The 18,383-nt window shown below is 31.7% G+C and overlaps 3 protein-coding genes across 3 annotated transcripts; 1 reads left to right on the forward strand and 2 right to left on the reverse strand.

Annotated features, from left to right (window-relative positions):
• Positions 1-1,101: 1,101 nt before the first annotated feature.
• On the reverse strand, positions 1,102-5,632 carry LOC130471302 (uncharacterized). Its single transcript, XM_056841347.1, has 8 exons — positions 5,602-5,632; positions 5,368-5,472; positions 4,651-5,092; positions 3,678-4,005; positions 3,414-3,587; positions 1,935-2,962; positions 1,368-1,526; positions 1,102-1,288 (listed from the first exon to the last, which is right to left on the reverse strand). Exons 1-8 carry the CDS (start codon positions 5,630-5,632, stop codon positions 1,102-1,104), a joined length of 2,454 nt encoding a protein of 817 aa, XP_056697325.1.
• Positions 5,591-10,426, reverse strand: LOC130459267 (uncharacterized). Its single transcript, XM_056826524.1, has 10 exons — positions 10,301-10,426; positions 10,068-10,127; positions 9,857-9,916; positions 8,686-8,763; positions 8,534-8,590; positions 7,854-7,910; positions 6,614-7,446; positions 6,408-6,524; positions 6,207-6,314; positions 5,591-5,914 (listed from the first exon to the last, which is right to left on the reverse strand). The coding sequence occupies exons 1-10, from the start codon at positions 10,321-10,323 to the stop codon at positions 5,670-5,672; spliced, it is 1,638 nt and encodes a 545-aa protein (XP_056682502.1). The 5' UTR covers positions 10,324-10,426; the 3' UTR covers positions 5,591-5,669.
• A 2,355-nt stretch (positions 10,427-12,781) lies between these two features.
• On the forward strand, positions 12,782-14,502 carry LOC110780689 (protein FAR1-RELATED SEQUENCE 5-like). The gene is made up of 5 exons (XM_056841349.1): positions 12,782-12,981; positions 13,132-13,339; positions 13,743-13,951; positions 14,034-14,347; positions 14,432-14,502. The coding sequence occupies exons 1-5, from the start codon at positions 12,782-12,784 to the stop codon at positions 14,500-14,502; spliced, it is 1,002 nt and encodes a 333-aa protein (XP_056697327.1).
• Positions 14,503-18,383: the final 3,881 nt, after the last annotated feature.

Here is an 18,383-nt window from a genome sequence, read left to right on the forward strand (position 1 = left end):
TCTGTATATCAAAAATAAAAATAAAAAAATTAAAAATGTTTTATAAAATCCAAATATTAAATTATAAATTTGAGGAATATAAAAGAAATTCAACAGGCAGAACAATAAAACAGAAAAGACCAAAACAATAAAAATAAATGAACAAAATACAAAAGAAGAATGAACAAAATTCAACTTACATCATTTGCCTTCAAGTCACATATCCATTCATGTTCTGGATCACCAGTATAGGTCTCCATGTGCTTCATGACATACACACCGCAGTTTGTATAGTCTTTCATGCTTCTCCATTTCATCTTGACCAAATTCATTTCATACTTTTGCATTGGTTCTACCTCATAACCAAGTGTGCCCATATATTTTGCAAAAGCATCCAACTGGAATTTATGTTCATAAATGTAAGATAATTATCTACGATGTTTCAAATATACATTTTATGAATGATTTATTTCTTACCACAACTTCTGGGTGTCCCTCATATTTATCCTCAAATTTTACATTTCTTGGTAGAGGCCTGTTGTCAATTACATCCACAGTTGCATTGTAATGGTTGATGACTAGGAGATAGAAGTGTTTTGCAGCAAGAACAGGGATGAATATCTGAAAAAAGAGGTAATTATTTAACTTAAAAACAATGAACAAATTACATACATTAAAATGAACATTAAAGTTTGAAGAATGGGTTAGTAGTTATATAGGTTTACCTGTTTAAATTGATGAATGTTTTTGAAATTATAGTTAACCAGTTCTTCGTTAACCCTTCTGTTAAAATCCTCAAGCCTTTTTTCGTAGGAGGGTCCTGCTGGACACACCTTGTTTGTGCACATAATATGCTGCATTTAAACATAATCAACATTCAATTATAAATATATGTAAAATTAGTTACAATGATAATGAAAATTTCAATTTAATCATTTGTAATTTTTATCTTAATTTTGTAGAACATTAATTATTTCAATAATGAATATTGTATTTCAGAATTTTGAACATTATGTATTGTAATTATGAACATTCTATTTAAATATATTAAACATTACTTGTTTTAATATTGAACATTCTTTTTAAGAAAATTGATCATTTTATATAAACAAAATGAACATTTTAAATAACATCAATTATTATACTTACATATGGAACTGTTGAAAGGAAGAGTTTATCTTTATGGCCCTTTGCATTTAGATACTTTGACCATGAATCAATCACACAGTCAACCACTTCCGCTTCATCAACCAGTGTTTTCATGTCCTCTCTATTGATGTAGTTGTATCCATCAAAATAAAGAACCTCACTACAAACAGGAAGTAAATTAGGAGGAAGTATAAGAATTTAAATTTTAAATTGTTTTTACGTGAAATTAAAGAAAATACCTGTTGTCCTGACCACTTAAGACATAATCTGCTAGGCTTTGATGCATTGTGTCCAGATTTTTGAACAAGTCTCGATACTTGACCAAATATGGAGAAGAGAAGGCAGCCGGTAGTTTGTGAATCCTTTGAGGTCTTTTTCCTTTGTCACCTTTCTCATTTCTGTATATACAAAAAATTTAACAAAAAATCAGCATAATTATAAATTGAACATATAAGATTAATAATATGAACAAATAAGATTAAGAGTACCAAAAATTTAACAAAAAATCAACATAATTATAAAATGAACACATAAGATTAAGAGTATGAACATATAAGATTAAGAGTATGAACATATAAAGTAAAAAGAATGAACAAAATGTACAAAAAGAAAGAACATAACATTCAAAAAGAATGATCCAAAAAAATTTAACAGGTTTGAAAAAGATAGAACAAAAACTAGAAGAGTATGACATATTATTATGACATTTTAAATAACCAAAACATTATTATGTCTTTAAAATAGTTTTCATAATATAACCAAAGTTTCACAAATACTAATTCAGTTTTAATACAGTTAAAATTTACCCTTCTCCTTCATCTTCTTTTTCTCCTTTGTCTTCAAAAATTTCGTCCAATTTCAAATCTGTTTTTGTGCTTGAAATTAATGTTGATATTGAGACTTCATTCAATGGAGTTTTTGGTGAAGGAAGAGAAGATTGTTCTGCACCAACAGATAGTTCAGCTTCCACTGGTTGTTGCACCTGCGACTGTGTAGGAGTATGAGGTTCTGCTGGCTCCTCAACCATTTGTTGTGCAACCGTGTTCTCAAGCACTTGTGGTTCAGCACTTTCATTTGTCTTATTTTTTGCAGGCTGCTCCTCGACCCCATCTGGTGTAACCTTCTTCTCAATCACTTGTGGTGCAGAATCCTCTTCATTTCTCACTTCTGGTGCAGGCTCCTCTTCAATTACATTAGTTACAGGCATCATTTCTGATACATGCAACTCAGGCTCCACTGTAGCTTCATCCGAGCTCACAATCTTCTCTTCTTGTACAACAATCTCCTCCACTGTTGTTTTTGGTTTTTCTGAAGTTGGTTCACTCACTTCTGATTCTGCTTGCATCATTTTCTTAGCTTTTGCAATTTCATTTTCTTTTTTCTCTTCCTCTCTTCTTTGTTTTAGATTCAGCATAGCAGAAGCCAAAGATTCATCTATTTCTTCAAGTGACAAACTTGGCGTAGAGGTGGATGTACCAGCTTTCTCACGTTTCAACTTGTCATCATCTATTATCGGTGATGGTGAAAGTCCCAAGTCGAATGCATTCTTGATATTATACTCATATCTCTGCTTATCCTTTTTTGCTTTGTTTTTCTCCAGCTCAATTGCATCCAACAACTCTTTTTCTTTTTCCAACAGAGCCTTAATGAAGTCATCAGACCACTCATCTTGGCTTAATGATGGTTCTTTTGCCATTTTTGACAAGAACTCTTCCACTTTAGATACCAACTCATTTCCTGGGAAGAATTCTTGCGCCTTCTTCAGTGAATCAGAAAGCTTTGACAAATTGTCACCAACAGCTTGAATTATACCGACAAACTCATCCATAAACTCCTGTGTTTTAAAACCCATTGACATATATTAGGGAATAGTAAACTTTTAGGTGTTTCAGTTTGAACATTTAAAAGTAAAAGTATGAACAACTATATATACTGAATGACACTTGTGCACATATACAATATATAAATAAATAGGCTTGAACACTTATTTTTTATCATTTATTGATACAGTTTGAATAAATAACTAAAGAAGTTTGAACATTTTATCTTTATATATTGCACTAATTCTTCATTATGTTATGTTATGATATGTCTTAGAGAGGTATGAACATTATATGCAAAAATAAAGAACATTTAAGCAAAGGGTTATGAGCATTTATTTATATATGTTCTAAAAATATTATTTAACATATTAAAGGAAGGAACATAAAATTAATATTACCCATATTTATATTTGGCAGAAGAATTAAATTTAATCTATTAGAATTTGATGTATTTAGTAATACCTTGCGAGTTTGTTTTTCTTCAATATTGATTTTGGGTAACACCTTCCCCAATCCAAAGCCACTTTCCTCCAATTTATTCCGTTTGTGTCCTATTTCCTTTGTCCAGCAGGACACAAGTGGAATTCGTCTTGGAGGAAAAAAGTTCATTCTTTGAACTCTGTCAAAATAGAAAATCTGACATACAAAGTATAAGTGTTAGAAAATCCCTAAGATTGATCAAGTACATTAAAATCATCAATTTAGAAGGTGTAAATGAAGTTATACCGTCAATAACGGCAATAGTCCTGTGAAAAATGTTGCTTTGTCCTTTTGTTTCAGGTTTTTCTTATACTGTGCAGTAGTTGAGAGCAGTGCCTCCCACACATACTTGCACCAATTCAAGTTCCGGATCTGCTCATGATTCATCATTGAGAACAAAAATTTGAAGTATGCTTGGTTTGACAACGTGCTCTTGATCAACGTGTTGACAGTGACCACCAAGAAGCTTGTAATGAAATTTGCATCCGGTCCAGCCTCAATTTGGTCTTCTTGACTGTAGTACTTTAAAATTTTCTGAACTGATGGGACCTTATTCCCAAAGATCTTTTTCCAACTGTTTATTTAAATGAGCAAAATTTAATTAAGATAAACATTCCCAAACAGAAAGAACAACCAATATAAAAAGAAAGAACAAACTCAACAACAACTATGAACAATTATGAACAATTATATGAATCAGGGTTATAGAAAAAGAACAAGCATAGACATATGAACAAAATTTAATTAAGAAACAAAATTTAATTAAATATGAACAAAATTTATTTAGGATTCCACTTTTCATGTATTACTGTCTTCTTCCATCTGTTTTTGTTAATGAACAAAATTTAATTAAGGAAAACATTTTGAACATAAGACTAAAAACTTTGAACATAAAGGAAAAAAACTTTGAACATAATGGAGAAAAGGTTTGAACATATTGGAGAAGCTTTAAACATATTAGGGAAATTTTTTGAACATAATTGATAAAAACTTTGAACATAAGAAGGAAAAACTATGAATAATTCTATGAGAAACACAGAAAAAACTTTTTCTCATTATAATTGTAGTAAAACTTTCAAATTCTGAATGTATATTAAGCCATACACAATTGAACAAATAACTTTAAGAAAAAGAACATTTGTAGTACATGCATAATGCAGTTAGATTTTTGAAGTCTATAATATATTGAAAATATAAGTATAGATTTAAGATCATTTACCTTGCCATGAATGCAGAAAACTCTTCACTAGCCTTGTCAGACTTTGCCTCAACTATGTCTACTTCACCGCTAGGAAGGCCATATATCTTTTTCACGTCCTCAAATTCTATCAGGATTTTCTCATTCTTCGGCAGATAAAGATATTGGCTGTTTTCCTCAAAGTTGTTACATAGCCATGTAACAAATTGTTGGGATGAAGTAGGTAGCTGGAAATCTAGCAATGCTCCTAGACCGATATTCCGAACGGCCTCCTTCTTCTGTTCATTCATCATGGAAATGAAACTGATGAATTTTCCATGTCCTCCTCTAACTCCAGTTTTTTCTTCCTCTTCTTCTGCTACTTTTTCCTTGTAAACAGCAATTGATTTCTTTGGTTTCTTTTTTGCAGGAACTTCTTTGGTAATCATCGCCAAAGGGGAAACCTCCCGTTCCACAATTAAAGCTGATTAACAAAACCAAAAATTAATGATGAATATTGTATTTCAAAATTTTGTAGAACATTAATTATTTCAATAATGAATATTGTATTTCAAAATTTTGAACATTATGTATTGTAATTATGAACATTCTATTTAAATATATTAAACATTACTTGTTTTAATATTGAACATTCTTTTTAAGAAAATTGATCATTTTATATAAACAAAATGAACATTTTAAATAACATCAATTATTATACTTACATATGGAACTGTTGAAAGGAAGAGTTTATTTTACCTTTTTCTATATTTTCTTCCTTCACTTCATATTCTTCATCAGTTATTTTCCTTTTTGTTTTTCTTTCAGCAGGTAGGTTTGCTTTTGCTGCTGTTCTTTTTGATGCTGGAAAAGGAACACATATAAGTAAGTTTATAACAATTGTAGAATTTTTAATTTTATGGAGAACAAATAAATTTTAATTTTACCTATTTTTTGTCTTTGTTTTTCAAACTCAACCAACCTATCTTTCACTGGTACTGTTTTCTCTGTTGGAGAAGAACATACAATTAAGAAGTTTTGATAAACATGTAATACAATGTTTAATATTTTAGTATACTAAATATACCTTTTGGCATCTTGTTTTGTTCTTTTTCTTCTTCTTCTTCTTCCCATTCTTCATCTTCCTCATCTTCTTCCTCTTCTTCCTCTTCTTCCTCATTTTGTTCTTCCTCCTCTTCTTGCTCTTCTTCATCATTTCCCTCTAACTCCTCTTCTTCTTGAACCTCTTCTTCTTCCTTTCTTTTTTTCATTTTCCTTTTCCCTTTAACATTGACTTTTGCAAGTTCTGTGAACAGAACAAAATAGTAAAAATGTTTGAACATATTACCCAAAAACTTTGAACGAAATAGTAAAGCTTCGAACATAAGATAATAAACTTGGAACATAATGGAGAAAACTTTGAACTTAATATAGAAAACTTTTGAACATGATGGAGAAAAACTTTGAACATATAACCAAATAGTTTGAATAACTGTGAGATAAAAACAGAAAGAATTTTTATCCAAACAAAAATAACATTTTATGATAACCAAATGAACTTTCCTTGAAAAAACTTTGAACAATGTTAAATGTAATACCTGTTTTCTGTTCTTCTTTCACTTCTTCAATATCATTTTTCTTATTTCTTTTCAATGCACTCCTAAGAGGAAGAATTCTTCCCTTAACAGGTGCTTTTTTTTCAACTCCTGTAAAAAAAATTACAATGTATTTAACATATTAACATTTTATCAATTATCTTAGATTATTTTTTAACAATGTTTTTTTGTAAATATGTTTACCTTTTTGTTTTTTTATTTTTATTATCTCAACATCCAAAGGCTCATCCTCGGCTTCTTTCTCAGCCGCTTTCCTTTTCTTTGGAGTATTTGTTACTTTGGAAGTAACTCCAGAAACATCTACATTATTAACAAATACTAAGTACAACTTACATAATAATATATTTTGAATATTTATTGAAATAAGATTGAACAATGTAAATAGTTACCTTTGCCTTCAAATTCTTCTTTGCTAACTACTTCAGCACAAACATTTTGTTGCACTTTCACTATTGATCTTGTACTTCTTCTCGGATTGTATGAATCTGATATGTTGTGCAACTTCTTTTGTAGTTCTTCATCCATAGTAATACTTAGAATGGTGTTCTTCTTGGTAGCTGTTGTCTTCTTTCCTCTTTTTGTGCCTTTACCACCAATGGTTTGAGCTTCACTCTCTGAAGCATTTACACTTTCAACCACCATGGCAATTGCTTTTGTGGCATCATCGTCTTCTTTTTTCTTTCTCTCATCTTCTCTTTTCTTTCTCTCAGCTTCTTTCCTTTCCGCTTCCTCTATCAACTCTTTGTTGTTTTTAGCCATAAGCTGGCTCATTTTTTCTTCATATTCTTTCTTTCTTTCCTCTAAATCCTTCTTCATTGCTTCAGCTTTATCTTCTTCTTCCTTCTTCTTATTAGCCTCGATCCTCTTGTTTTCAGCTTCTTTCAGCTCAGCTTCTCTTTGGGCATCAGCTGCAGATGCCTTCTCCTCATCCAGTTTTTTCGCTTCTGCATCAGCTGCAGATGCCTTTTCCTCAGCCACTCTTTTGGCTTCTTTCTCAGCTGCAGACGCCTTTTCCTGAGCGACTCTTTTGTCTTCTGCATCAGCTGCAGGTGCCATTTTCTCAGCTTCTATTTGTGCTGCAACGGCAGCTGTATCTATCCTTTTGTCAGCTTCTTTGCTGGCCATTGCAGCAGCAGCAGCTGTAGCTACCATTTGTGCAGCCTTTTTTTTGTTGTTCTGCTTTATGCTCTTTGCTAAAAGTTGTTTCAGTAAGTTGTTGCCCCTGATAAACAAAGAACAAAAAAATTCAATAAATTAAAACGACAAATGTGTGATCATATATATGAAAACGTATGAAAAATATCATTTATATATAAAGTTACAAATAAAGAAGAAAGAAAGAGTTGTTCAATAATAAAGAATAAACCATAAAAAATAAAGAACAAACAATTCCAAATGAATGAACAAACAATGAAACCATTATGAACAAATATGCAGAAGAAAATGAATTGTAAAAAAATGCCAAATTCTACCTATTTTTTGTAGCAATCTTTCTTTGTACCAAAGATTTTGAAGACTCTTCTTGATCTTCTTCACTGTTATTTGAATAATATATTTTTAATATACATGCTATTTTATATAAAAATTATGAACGATTCAACTAAATTGAAAATTCATATTAATTTTTACCTTGATGTTTTTTGAACTTCAGGCTGTGATTTTGATGAAGATTTCTTATCTCCTTCACTGTAATTTGAATAGTAAGGTGTAAACGTACAAGTCATTTTATATAAAATTAATAAAAAATTATTTAAAAAGCTAAAAATGGACATTATATTATACTGTGAAATTTGAACCCATGACTAAAAACTTGAACATTAGGGTAAAAACTTTGAACATAAAGGTAATAAACTTTGAACAAAATGGAGAAAAGTTTTAAACATAATAGGTAAATTTGAACATTTGACTAAAAACGTTGAACATAAAGGTTAAAAACTTTGAACAAAATGGAGAAAAGCTTTGAACATATAACCAAATAGTTTGACTGAGATATAAACAGAAAGAAAGGCTTTGAACATATGACTAAAAACTTTGAACATAAAGGTTAAAAAATTTGAACGAACAATGGAGAAAAGCTTTGAACATATAGGAGAAGCTTTAAACATAATAAGTAAATTTTTTGATCATAATTCATAAAAACTTTGAACACAAGGAGGAAATTTTTTGAACATAATTCATAAACGCAGATGAGATAAACTTTCAATTTATGAATGAATATTAAGCCATACACAATTGAACAAATAACTTTAAGAAAAAGAACATTTATATTACATGCATAATGTAGTAAAAAAATGGACATTATATTATACCTCAATGGTTTTTGAACTTCTGTCTCAGAAGTTGTACATGCCTTCCCATCTCCTTCACTGTATTTTTTATTAATATGATGTTAATGCACACATTATATTATATAATATTAAAAATCATTCAAATTTAATAAAAAATTGATATTATCTTATACCTTAATACTTTCTGAACCTCTGGCTGGGATTTAGTTGGTCTTCGCTTAAATTTGAGTATTAACCTTTGTGGTTGTTCTCTAGATTTTATAAATGTATAACTAATGAGTGTCCAGAGCAAAATTCAGTTTGAAGAAATGAATATTTTATGAAAACAAAATGAACATTTAACATAAAAACAGTTATCATGAGTTTTAATAATAAAAAGGACTGAAGAAATGAACAAAAGTTCAAACATTGAAATTATGAATATAGTAGTTGAAATAATTGAAGATTTCTAAACCAAACTTAGTATATCAGAGTAAACGAACATTTTATTAAAAAGAATTGAATATTTTAGCAAAATAAATTGAACATTTTTCGCAGATGAGTGTAGATTTAAAATTTTACTGTAGAAAAATTAAATATTAGTACAAAGAACATTTCCATTATGAATATAATACTAGAAATAATTCATAGTATATTCCAAAACAAAACTCTGTAACAAAATATATTCCAGAAAAAAAATTGAACATTTTATAAAAAGAAAATGAACTATCAAAATATATTGAATATTTTATAAAAAGAAAATGAATATTTTATCAAAATATATTGAACATTTTGGAGACAGACAGTTACCATGATTTCTGGATTTAGTTTTTGGACATATGAATGAACAAATGTTCAAATTATTTTAATTATATATATAACATTCGAAATAATTCAGTATTCCTAAAGAAAATCTCAGTAGACCAAAAAGGATATCCAGTTTGGAATATATGATCATTTTCCAAAAAGATATTGAATATTCTGCTATAATCAATTGAACATTTTGCATAAGATAGTTATCATGAGTTCTCAAGACTTAATTTATTTTACAGAGGAATGAACAAAACTCAGTGGACCAAAATGAATATCTAGCTTAAACAATATGAACATTTTACACATAAATTGAACATCTAACATAAGATTAGAAAAACTCAACAAAAGTTCATCACATTTACATTATTATAATAATATTTAAATTAATTGACATTCCCAATCCAAATTTTAATCATCAATAAGATTATTGTTAAATCTCTATGAATATGAACAATGTATCATTAATTTGTATTTGTATTGTATCAAATGTCAAAAAGGGCACATTCGCAAATTAAATAGAAATAGATATTCAAAAACATAAAAATTACTTACTGGAATGTGTCTATTTGCTTTTCAGCTTCAATTTCCTTCTCAATTTCGTATTTTCCAGTTCTGTGATCAAAAAACCAATAGTTAGGGTTTGGTTAAATCACCACGCAATGAAAATGAACATTAAATTAAAAACGATTGAACATTAACATAAAATTGATTGAACATATGTAAATTAAAATGAATTTATCTACGAAAACTTAAAATAACTTACTCCTTCATGTCTGGTTGCTTTGCATTCCCGATTTTTTGCTCTTCACTAGATCTTCCAGTCCTATAGCCAAAAAATCAGAAGTTAGGGTTTGCTAACATCATAAACCAAAAAATTGACCATTATAATGAAATTATTTGAACATTATAAAGAAAAATACTGAAAATAACTGAATTAAACAAATATTTAAGTAATAAAACAGTTGCATGTTCGAAATCTGAAATTAAATTACATACGTTTCCTTTTTTTCTTTCGGCATCTTCGTTTTTCTGAAATAGAACGAAAATAAGCAAAATTAGATTTCATTTTAGTTCGAAAATAAAATCGAAACATCAGAATCAATTGTAATTACTTACTTTTTGCTTTTCAGTGCATTTTGAAGCTTGTTCATGTCAATTTCGTCACGAACATCCATTTTTCTCTTTTTTTTCAGTAAAAAGAAGTCACAAATTTCTTCTCCTGATATTGTGTGGAAATTCAGTTTTAATAATGAAGATTAGTAGCGGTTTGAAGAGAGAGAAAGTTGATTGAGGTGGTTGCAGGAAGTTTAATGGCGGTTTTAAGAGAGAGAAAACAACGAAGTAGAAGAGTGGGCAGAGGAGAGAGAAAATTTTTTGCGTGCTGAGAATTTGAAAGGTTTTCGAAATGATTTTCCTCTTTTTTTTTTGTATTTATAGGCGATTCTTGCGCGAAATTTATTCACATCACGTGCCACAATATTTGCTTACCCGCGCGTGGGTTACACGCGCCTAACAATGGCAGGGGGTACAGCCAAGTTGGCTGTACCTGGGTATTTTACCCAAACGACGCTGCGCGTCGTTTTGGGCAGGGGGTACAGCCATCTTGGCTGTACCTGGGTATAGCAATTAGGGATATGACTTGAATGTAGTAGGGCAGCCAAGTATATCAATTCCGCTTGCATGGACCCGGTCCACCATTAAGGTTACCATGGACCAGGGTAATTAGGTAATTTGCAGCGCTGAACCGTTTGAAATCACGTGTTCCAAAATAACAGAATGCGCGAAACCCTAAAATTGAAATCTCTCTCCTCCAGCAGCAGCTTCTCTCTCCTACAGCAGCTTCTCTCTCCTCCAACAGCTTCTCTCTCTTCGAGCTTCAACAATGGAGGACGATTTAATCGATTTGAATATCGATTCGCGCAATAGAAGAAAAATTGTATAATTATGACGGTAATATTCGAATCCTAATAACTAACTACGAAGAAAATTATAGTAACTTTCATACTCATTGAGTGATTATTATTATTTTAGAAAACTTAGAGAATTATAGAGAAGTATATGACGTTGAAGATGAAGATGAAGGCACATCTCAGCAAGTTATGGTTGCAAATCAATGTATTGAAGAAGGTATGATATAGTATCTTTTAATATATATATAGTAACTGTTATATTGATATAGTTAACATATTATAATTGCAGTAGTGTAACTAACATATAAAGAGGAATTATATTTAACGCAGAGTAACTATAACATACAAAGAGAAACTATGTTTAATGTAGAGTAACTATCTCATATAGACAGGACTTATAGTAACTGTAGAGTTACTATAAACTATAGAGACTAACTATATAAAATGAAGAGTAACTATCACATATAAAGAGTAACTATATGAACTGTAGAGTAACTATAACAATCAATAGATCTTAAGTAACAATGTTAAATATAGAGTAACTATAACATATAAAAAGTAACTATATAAAATGAAGAGTAACTATGACATATAAAGAGGAACTATATACTGTAGAGTAACTATCACATATAAAAAGGAGTTATATTAACTGTGAGTAACTATAATATATAAACAGTAACTGTATAAAATGAAGAGTAACTATCACATATAATGATAACTATATTTATAATAAAGTAACTATAATTTATGAAAGGTAACTATATTAATTATAGAGTAACTTCACATAACGAAATAATCTATATAAGCAATAAACTACATTTAACTTATAGTAACTATAACATATAAAGAATAACTATGTTAACTGTAGAGTAACTATAACAATCAATAGATCCTAAGTAAGTATGTTAAATATAGAGTAACCATAAAAAATTAAGAGTAACTATATGAACTATAGAGTAACTATAAACAATCAATAGATCTTAAGTAACTATGTTAAATATATAGTAACTATAACATATAAAGAGTAACTATATAAAAATGAAGAGTAACTATCACATTTAATGGTAACTATATTTGTATTTGTACAGGTTCAATAATACATTCAATTGATACAAACCACAGCATCTTTGAAAATCCAAATAATGAGCAGGAAGAAAACATTGATAAAGAATTAGATGGCAGTTTAATTGGAGAAGCAAGGAAAACAACCGATGAGATTTATGATCTATATTGCAAACATGCTGCTATTATTGGTTTTAGTGTACGAAAAGGGAAGAATAGAAATAAAGAAGGAACCACAATTGTTAATGGAAAATACTTCTACTGCTCTGCTGCTAGAATAAGAGACCCTCCTAAAAACAAAGAACTCAAAAATGAAGATGATCAATCAGATGCAAAGAAGAAAGAAAGGAGAAAGAGGGTTATGATAACAAGAACAAAATGTGAAGCTCAAATATTTGCAAAGAAGAATGAAAATGGAGATTTTGAAATAGAAAAGCATGTAGTGGTACATAATCACCCATTGACAAGAGAAATAAGTAATTATCTCCACCGATCGGAACGACAAATGACAGAACCTAAAAAAGAAGCTATTGAGGCAATGTCAGAATGTGGTCTAAGACCAATGGAGTCTTATAGGTATATGTCAACAGAAACTGGCGGAGACGACTGTGTAGGTCATACGATGATTGATCATCTAAACTACTGCTACAAGTTAAAAATGAAGCAAATTGATGGCAAGGATTCACAAACACTAGTGAACAAACTGTATAACATACAATCAATAAATCCCGAGTTCTTTTTCAGAGTAAGACTCAATGCTGAAGGAAAAGTTGAGTGCCTATTTTGGAGGGATTCTATGATGAGATAAGATTACAAAATATATGGAGATGTTCTAGTTTTTGATACTACATTCAGAACCAATAAGTACAATCTCATATGTGCTCCATTTGTTGGTATCAATAACCATTGGAAAAACACAATGTTTGCTTGTGCTTTCATTGGGGATGAAACCACAGAATCTTTCGTTTGGGTGTTTGAAACTTTTCTGAAGGTTATGGGAGGAAAGCACCCTATATCGATTTTCACTGATCAAGATGCAGCCATTGCTGCTGGAATAGAACAGGTACCTCTTCATATATTATAGTTACTATTTTGACAATATAGTAACTCTTTATTAAATATAGTTATTATTTTAACAATATAGTAACTCTTTATAAAATATATTTACTATTTTGACAATATAGTATCTCTTTATAAAATATAGTTACTATTTTGACAATATAGTAACTCTTAATTCAATATAATTACTATTCTGAAATTATAGTAACACTTTATAAAGTATAGTTACTATTTTGACAATATAGTAACTCTTTATAAAATATAGTTACTATTTTGACATATAGAAACTCTTATTAAAATATAGTTACTATTTTGACAATATAGTAATTCTTTATAAAGTATAGTAACTCTTTATAAAATATAGTTACTATTTTGTGGAACTATATATATTCATTATTCTTTTTCAGGTTTTTCCTTCTTCAAGACACAGGTTATGCTTGTGGCACTTGAGTAAAAATACAAACAGTAGGTTTGGTTTATTGAAGTCTGATAAAAACTTCAAAAACGCATTCTACAAGTGTTTAAGTGGGTGTATAACACCAAATGATTTTGAAGAAACTTGGAAATCTATGATCAACACTTTTAAGCTGGAAAAAGATGACTGGTTCAACAGATTGTATGGTCTTAAAGAAAAATGGTGTACAACTTTAAATAAATATTTTTTTTTTTTCTGTCGGTATACTTTCTTCACAAAGAAGTGAAAGTACAAACCATGCTGTTGGATTTAAAGCAAATAAAAGTACAACATTAACAGAGTTCTATAGTATTTTTCAAGCTACAATAAATCGATGGAGAAAAACCGAAGAAAAAGACGACTTTGACTGTACAAGGGGAATACCAACTTCAGAGCTAAGTATGAGTACTATATTAAAACAGGCAGCAAATGTATACACGATAACACTTTTCCGTGATTTTGAAAAAGAGTTCAAGCTTTCTGTGGCAAGTAGTACAATGTTCAAGGGAAGTGTAGGAAGAACAGTGTTTTTTGAAGTGTGGATAGAAGGAATAACAGGTAAAAAAACTATAAATCTTTATTTAATATTTAGAGTAGATGTTCTTTTTAATAATATTACATTATATGTAAATAATCTAACAGGATCAAGGCAAGAAGTTCAATACAAAATGGAAGATTCAACCGTCACTTGCACATGCAAAAACTTTGAATAATCTGGATGGTTGTGCTTCCATTGTTTAAGAATATTGCATTTACATTCAATCAATACAATTCCAGATCGTTACATAACAACAAGATGGACTAGATATGCAAAGAAACAGATATGGGAAAGGGTTGATACAATAAAAGGGAGAAAGGTGAAATCAACAATTTTACTGGTTGGAGATTACATATGACCAGAAGGTAATTTTTTCAATATACATTAGTTCATTTTCATATAGTTACAATTACAGTTGATATTTTACTTAACACTTAAACTTTATACCACAGATACTATAACTTAATTTTTAAAGGGCATAAGATAGCAAAGGCCAGAAAATTTATCGAGGAGAAGTTTAAAATGGATAATAAAGCAGTTGATGAAATCATAAAAAAGGAAGAAGAAAGGAAGGCAAAAGAAGAAGCTGCAAAGATAGCAGAACAAGAAAAGACAAAAGCTGAAGCACAACGAAAAACACAAGACGGGGAATCAACTAATTCTGAAATAACAATTGTGCTTGATCCTGATCGTGCTAATACTAAAGGAAAGAGTAAGAAGAGAATAAAGGGTCAATATGACAATTACAAGCAGCCATCAAAGAAAGGAAAAAAGAAACACAAAGAATTTGGATCCAAGACACCCAATATTCAATTATTTACACCTAAAGAACAACTATTTTAGTGATGTTCTTGTTTTATTATCATATACAGTTACTTCAACATTTTTAAACAAATTTATTGAGTGTTTATACTATAGTTCTCCTTTACAATACATAGTTAATATACATTCAGTATAGTAACTCTCTATAAAACACACAATTTTTATTTATAGTAACTCGTTATAAAATAGTTACTATTTTGACAATATAGTATCTCTTAATACAATATAGTTACTATTCTGAAAATATAATAACTCTTTATAAAATATAGATACTATTTTGACAATATAGTAACTCTTAATAAAATATAGTTACTATTCTGATAATATAGTAACTCTTTATAAAATATACTTACTATTTTGACAATATAGTAACTTTTTATAAAATATAGTTACTATTTAGAAAATATAGTTGAAGGAAATAATGCCCTTGGTCCAAGTATGCATTCTATGATAAGTCTAATAAATGCGGTTCAGTATTAATTAACAAGTTAATAATTCAGTGAGATCAAGTGAGCTGAATGCCTAGCTAGAGGCCGCTTCAGTTCAAGTGGAATTAATGATATTAATCCACAGCTTACTCTTGACTGAACCCGTAGGGTCACACAAATAGTACGTAAACGGATCAAGTATTTAATGGCATTAAATACTCCATCTATGAATATTCGGAATCGACGGATCTTGGTTTCAGTGGGAGCTGAGATCGTCACAGGCAAGAAATGAATACTCCGGAAACGATGATATTGCCGGAAACGGAAATATGGATCGTATCGGAAATATAAATATTATCCAAGTCGTAGATGTTGCCGGAAACGGAAACATGGTACGTATCGGAAAATATTATCGGAAATGGAAATATTGCCAGAATCGGAAATATTGCCGGAAACGGAAATATTGTCAGAATCGGAAATATTATCGGAATCGGAAAATAATTCCGGAAACGGAAATATTAAATATTTGTTCGAAACGGAAATTAATTCCGGAATCGGAAATATTAAATATTGTTCGTATCGGAAATGAATTCCGGAATCGGAAATTTAATCGGAAGCGTATCGTACGAATAAGCATCGGACGAGGCCTGCCGGACGAGGGCCCAGCACGAAGCCAGGCCATCGCCCAGCAAGCCAAGCGCGCCACACGAACAGCCAAGGCCACGCCAGGCCCAGCGCAAGGCCAGGCCCAGCAGGCCGAGGCAGCGCGCGCAGCGCGCGCAGGAGCTACGTGGGCTTGTAGCTCGCGTAGGCCTCGCTGCGTGGGCTGCTGCTCGCACGCACGCGCATGGGCGGCCCATCGTGGCTGCCGTGTGTGTGTGCGTGAGTGTTTGTGTTCATGCACGATTCCTAAAACATGCAGAGTTCGGTTAATGATTAAATTCCTAATTCTATTAGATAAATTAATTAATTAGAGTTCTTGTAGGATTCTAGGTTTAATTAATTTGTATCTGAATAGGATTCCAATTCCCTTTCCATACCCCTATAAATATGTGGCCTGGGTTCACAATTTATAATGAGTTTCAAAGTATTCAAAGTGAGTTTTGAGAGAAAAATTCAATCACACATCTTGCTCAAAAGTGCCGAAAATTCTAGTACCTTAAGGGCGATTCTAGTTGGTCAATCTTAAGGCGGATCCGGACGTGCTGTGGACTATCTACGGAGGGACGACACTTGGAGTCCTAAAGACTTGTTCTTGTTCGGTTCGAGCGCAGCTAGGGAGGGCACGCAACAAAGAGTATGCATCTAAATTATGCTATATGATTATGTGTAAATAATATGTATTCCTGGGTTAATGGTTGTTTCCGCATGATTTATGTAATATCATATGTATCATAACCTAACAGTGGTATCACGAGCCCCTTATTATTTTCATAATCTAATTTGCATAAACATGGTTAAATATTACAAATTTGCAAGAATTAAAAGGGGTGATTAATTTTCGTAATTGTTAATTAATTGCAAATTGCGTTTATTTAATTATACGTACGCAGTTTTTCGGCAGTTTCTTCGTTACTCATCCAAATCGAGTGATTTTTGTGTCAATTCCGCATGTAAAAGGCATTCTAAAATGTTGACAAAAACAGTATTTTTCTTCCGAACCCAGAATTCTCAAATTCGAAGCCTAACTATGACTTTTCGAAGGTTTTAGTTTTTCGAATGCAAAATTTCGTAAATTTAAGATGTTAAATTAAATATTTGCGATTCTTGTTGATAAATCTTGAATTTTTGATTGACCTACTGTATATGTTTAACAAGTTTGAATGCCTAGCCTTGTTAATTATGCAATCTAATTTGTAATTATGATTAATTTGTTGAAAATTAGAATAATTTAGAATTAATTTGATTTTCATAATTAATTATAATTTAATTAATAACCTATGATTAAAAACCACCATAAAAATTTTAAATTTATGATAAATTTTAAATTTTTATGACCTAGACTTGAATCCATGTAAATCAGAAATCAATTGAATAATAAATTTTCGATTTTTCGCCCTAAAATTATGAAATTAATATTATTTATTAATTTGTCATTAATTTTAAATATAAATTTTAAATTTTTTATGCGATTCGCTCATAAAACTTGCACGCACAAAGCAATGGACGCTTCGTGTTACCCTTAAGGGGTGTTGTATAGTGCGGGCATGCTACGACGAGCAAGGGAGCTCGTCGCCCGTGCGGCACGAATGCAATGAGCAAGGGCGTAGTGCACGAGCACAAGGCAGCAGCCCTGCCTTGTGTCGTGGGCCACGAGCTATGAACAAATGGGCATGGGCGAAAGGCAAGCCAAGGCAGTCGCGTGTGGGCAGCAAGCGAGCTGCGCCACAACGCGCACTGCCTCGCGCAAGAGCGCGCAGCCTCGCGCGCAGCGAGCGCAAGCTCGCGTGCCACGAGCGCTGCGCCCAGCGTTGCTCGCGCGCACAGCGAGCGATGTCGCGCGCCCAGCGAGCGATGGCTCGCGCGCACAGCGAGCGATGGCTCGCGCGCACAGCGAGCAATGGAGCGCGCGCAGCGAGCGCTGGCAAGCGCGCACTGCGAGCGATGGCTCGCGTGCGATGAGCGCTGGCGCGCGCAGCGAGCACCACAGCGTGCGATGGCTTGCGATGGAAGGTGCAGCAACTATGCGACGAGCGCATGGGCTGCGCGCACATGGCCAGCGATGGCTGTGTGCGTGTGGCCCATGGGCGTGCGATGCGTAGGGTGTTTGCGTTACGATTAGATCGTTTTGAATGTTTAATTTGAA

The sequence above is a fragment of the Spinacia oleracea genome, chromosome 4 (genome assembly GCF_020520425.1).
Source record: "Spinacia oleracea cultivar Varoflay chromosome 4, BTI_SOV_V1, whole genome shotgun sequence".
Lineage (NCBI taxonomy): Eukaryota > Viridiplantae > Streptophyta > Magnoliopsida > Caryophyllales > Amaranthaceae > Spinacia > Spinacia oleracea.

What these genes read in the sequence shown, in the direction of transcription:
- LOC130459267 (XM_056826524.1), bottom strand. Translation starts at nt 10,323, where the DNA reads ATGCCGAAAGAAAAAAAGGAAAC. An exon ending in GAAGTTCAAAAACCATTGAG is followed by an intron (nt 7,911 to 8,533) that starts GTATAATATAAT and finishes TTCAAATTACAG; the next exon opens with TGAAGGAGATAAGAAATCTT. An exon ending in GAAGTTCAAAAAACATCAAG is followed by an intron (nt 7,447 to 7,853) that starts GTAAAAATTAAT and finishes TTTGTTTATCAG; the next exon opens with GGGCAACAACTTACTGAAAC.
- LOC130471302 (XM_056841347.1), bottom strand. Translation starts at nt 5,632, where the DNA reads ATGTTCTTCTCCAACAGAGAAAACAGTACCA. An exon ending in AAAGAAGATGAAGGAGAAGG is followed by an intron (nt 1,527 to 1,934) that starts GTAAATTTTAAC and finishes TTGTATATACAG; the next exon opens with AAATGAGAAAGGTGACAAAG. An exon ending in TTAAGTGGTCAGGACAACAG is followed by an intron (nt 1,289 to 1,367) that starts GTATTTTCTTTA and finishes TCCTGTTTGTAG; the next exon opens with TGAGGTTCTTTATTTTGATG.
- LOC110780689 (XM_056841349.1), top strand. Translation starts at nt 12,782, where the DNA reads ATGACAGAACCTAAAAAAGAAGCTATTGAGGCAATGTCAGAATGTGGT. An exon ending in CAAACACTAGTGAACAAACT is followed by an intron (nt 12,982 to 13,131) that starts GTATAACATACA and finishes TACTACATTCAG; the next exon opens with AACCAATAAGTACAATCTCA. An exon ending in GATGACTGGTTCAACAGATT is followed by an intron (nt 13,952 to 14,033) that starts GTATGGTCTTAA and finishes TTCACAAAGAAG; the next exon opens with TGAAAGTACAAACCATGCTG.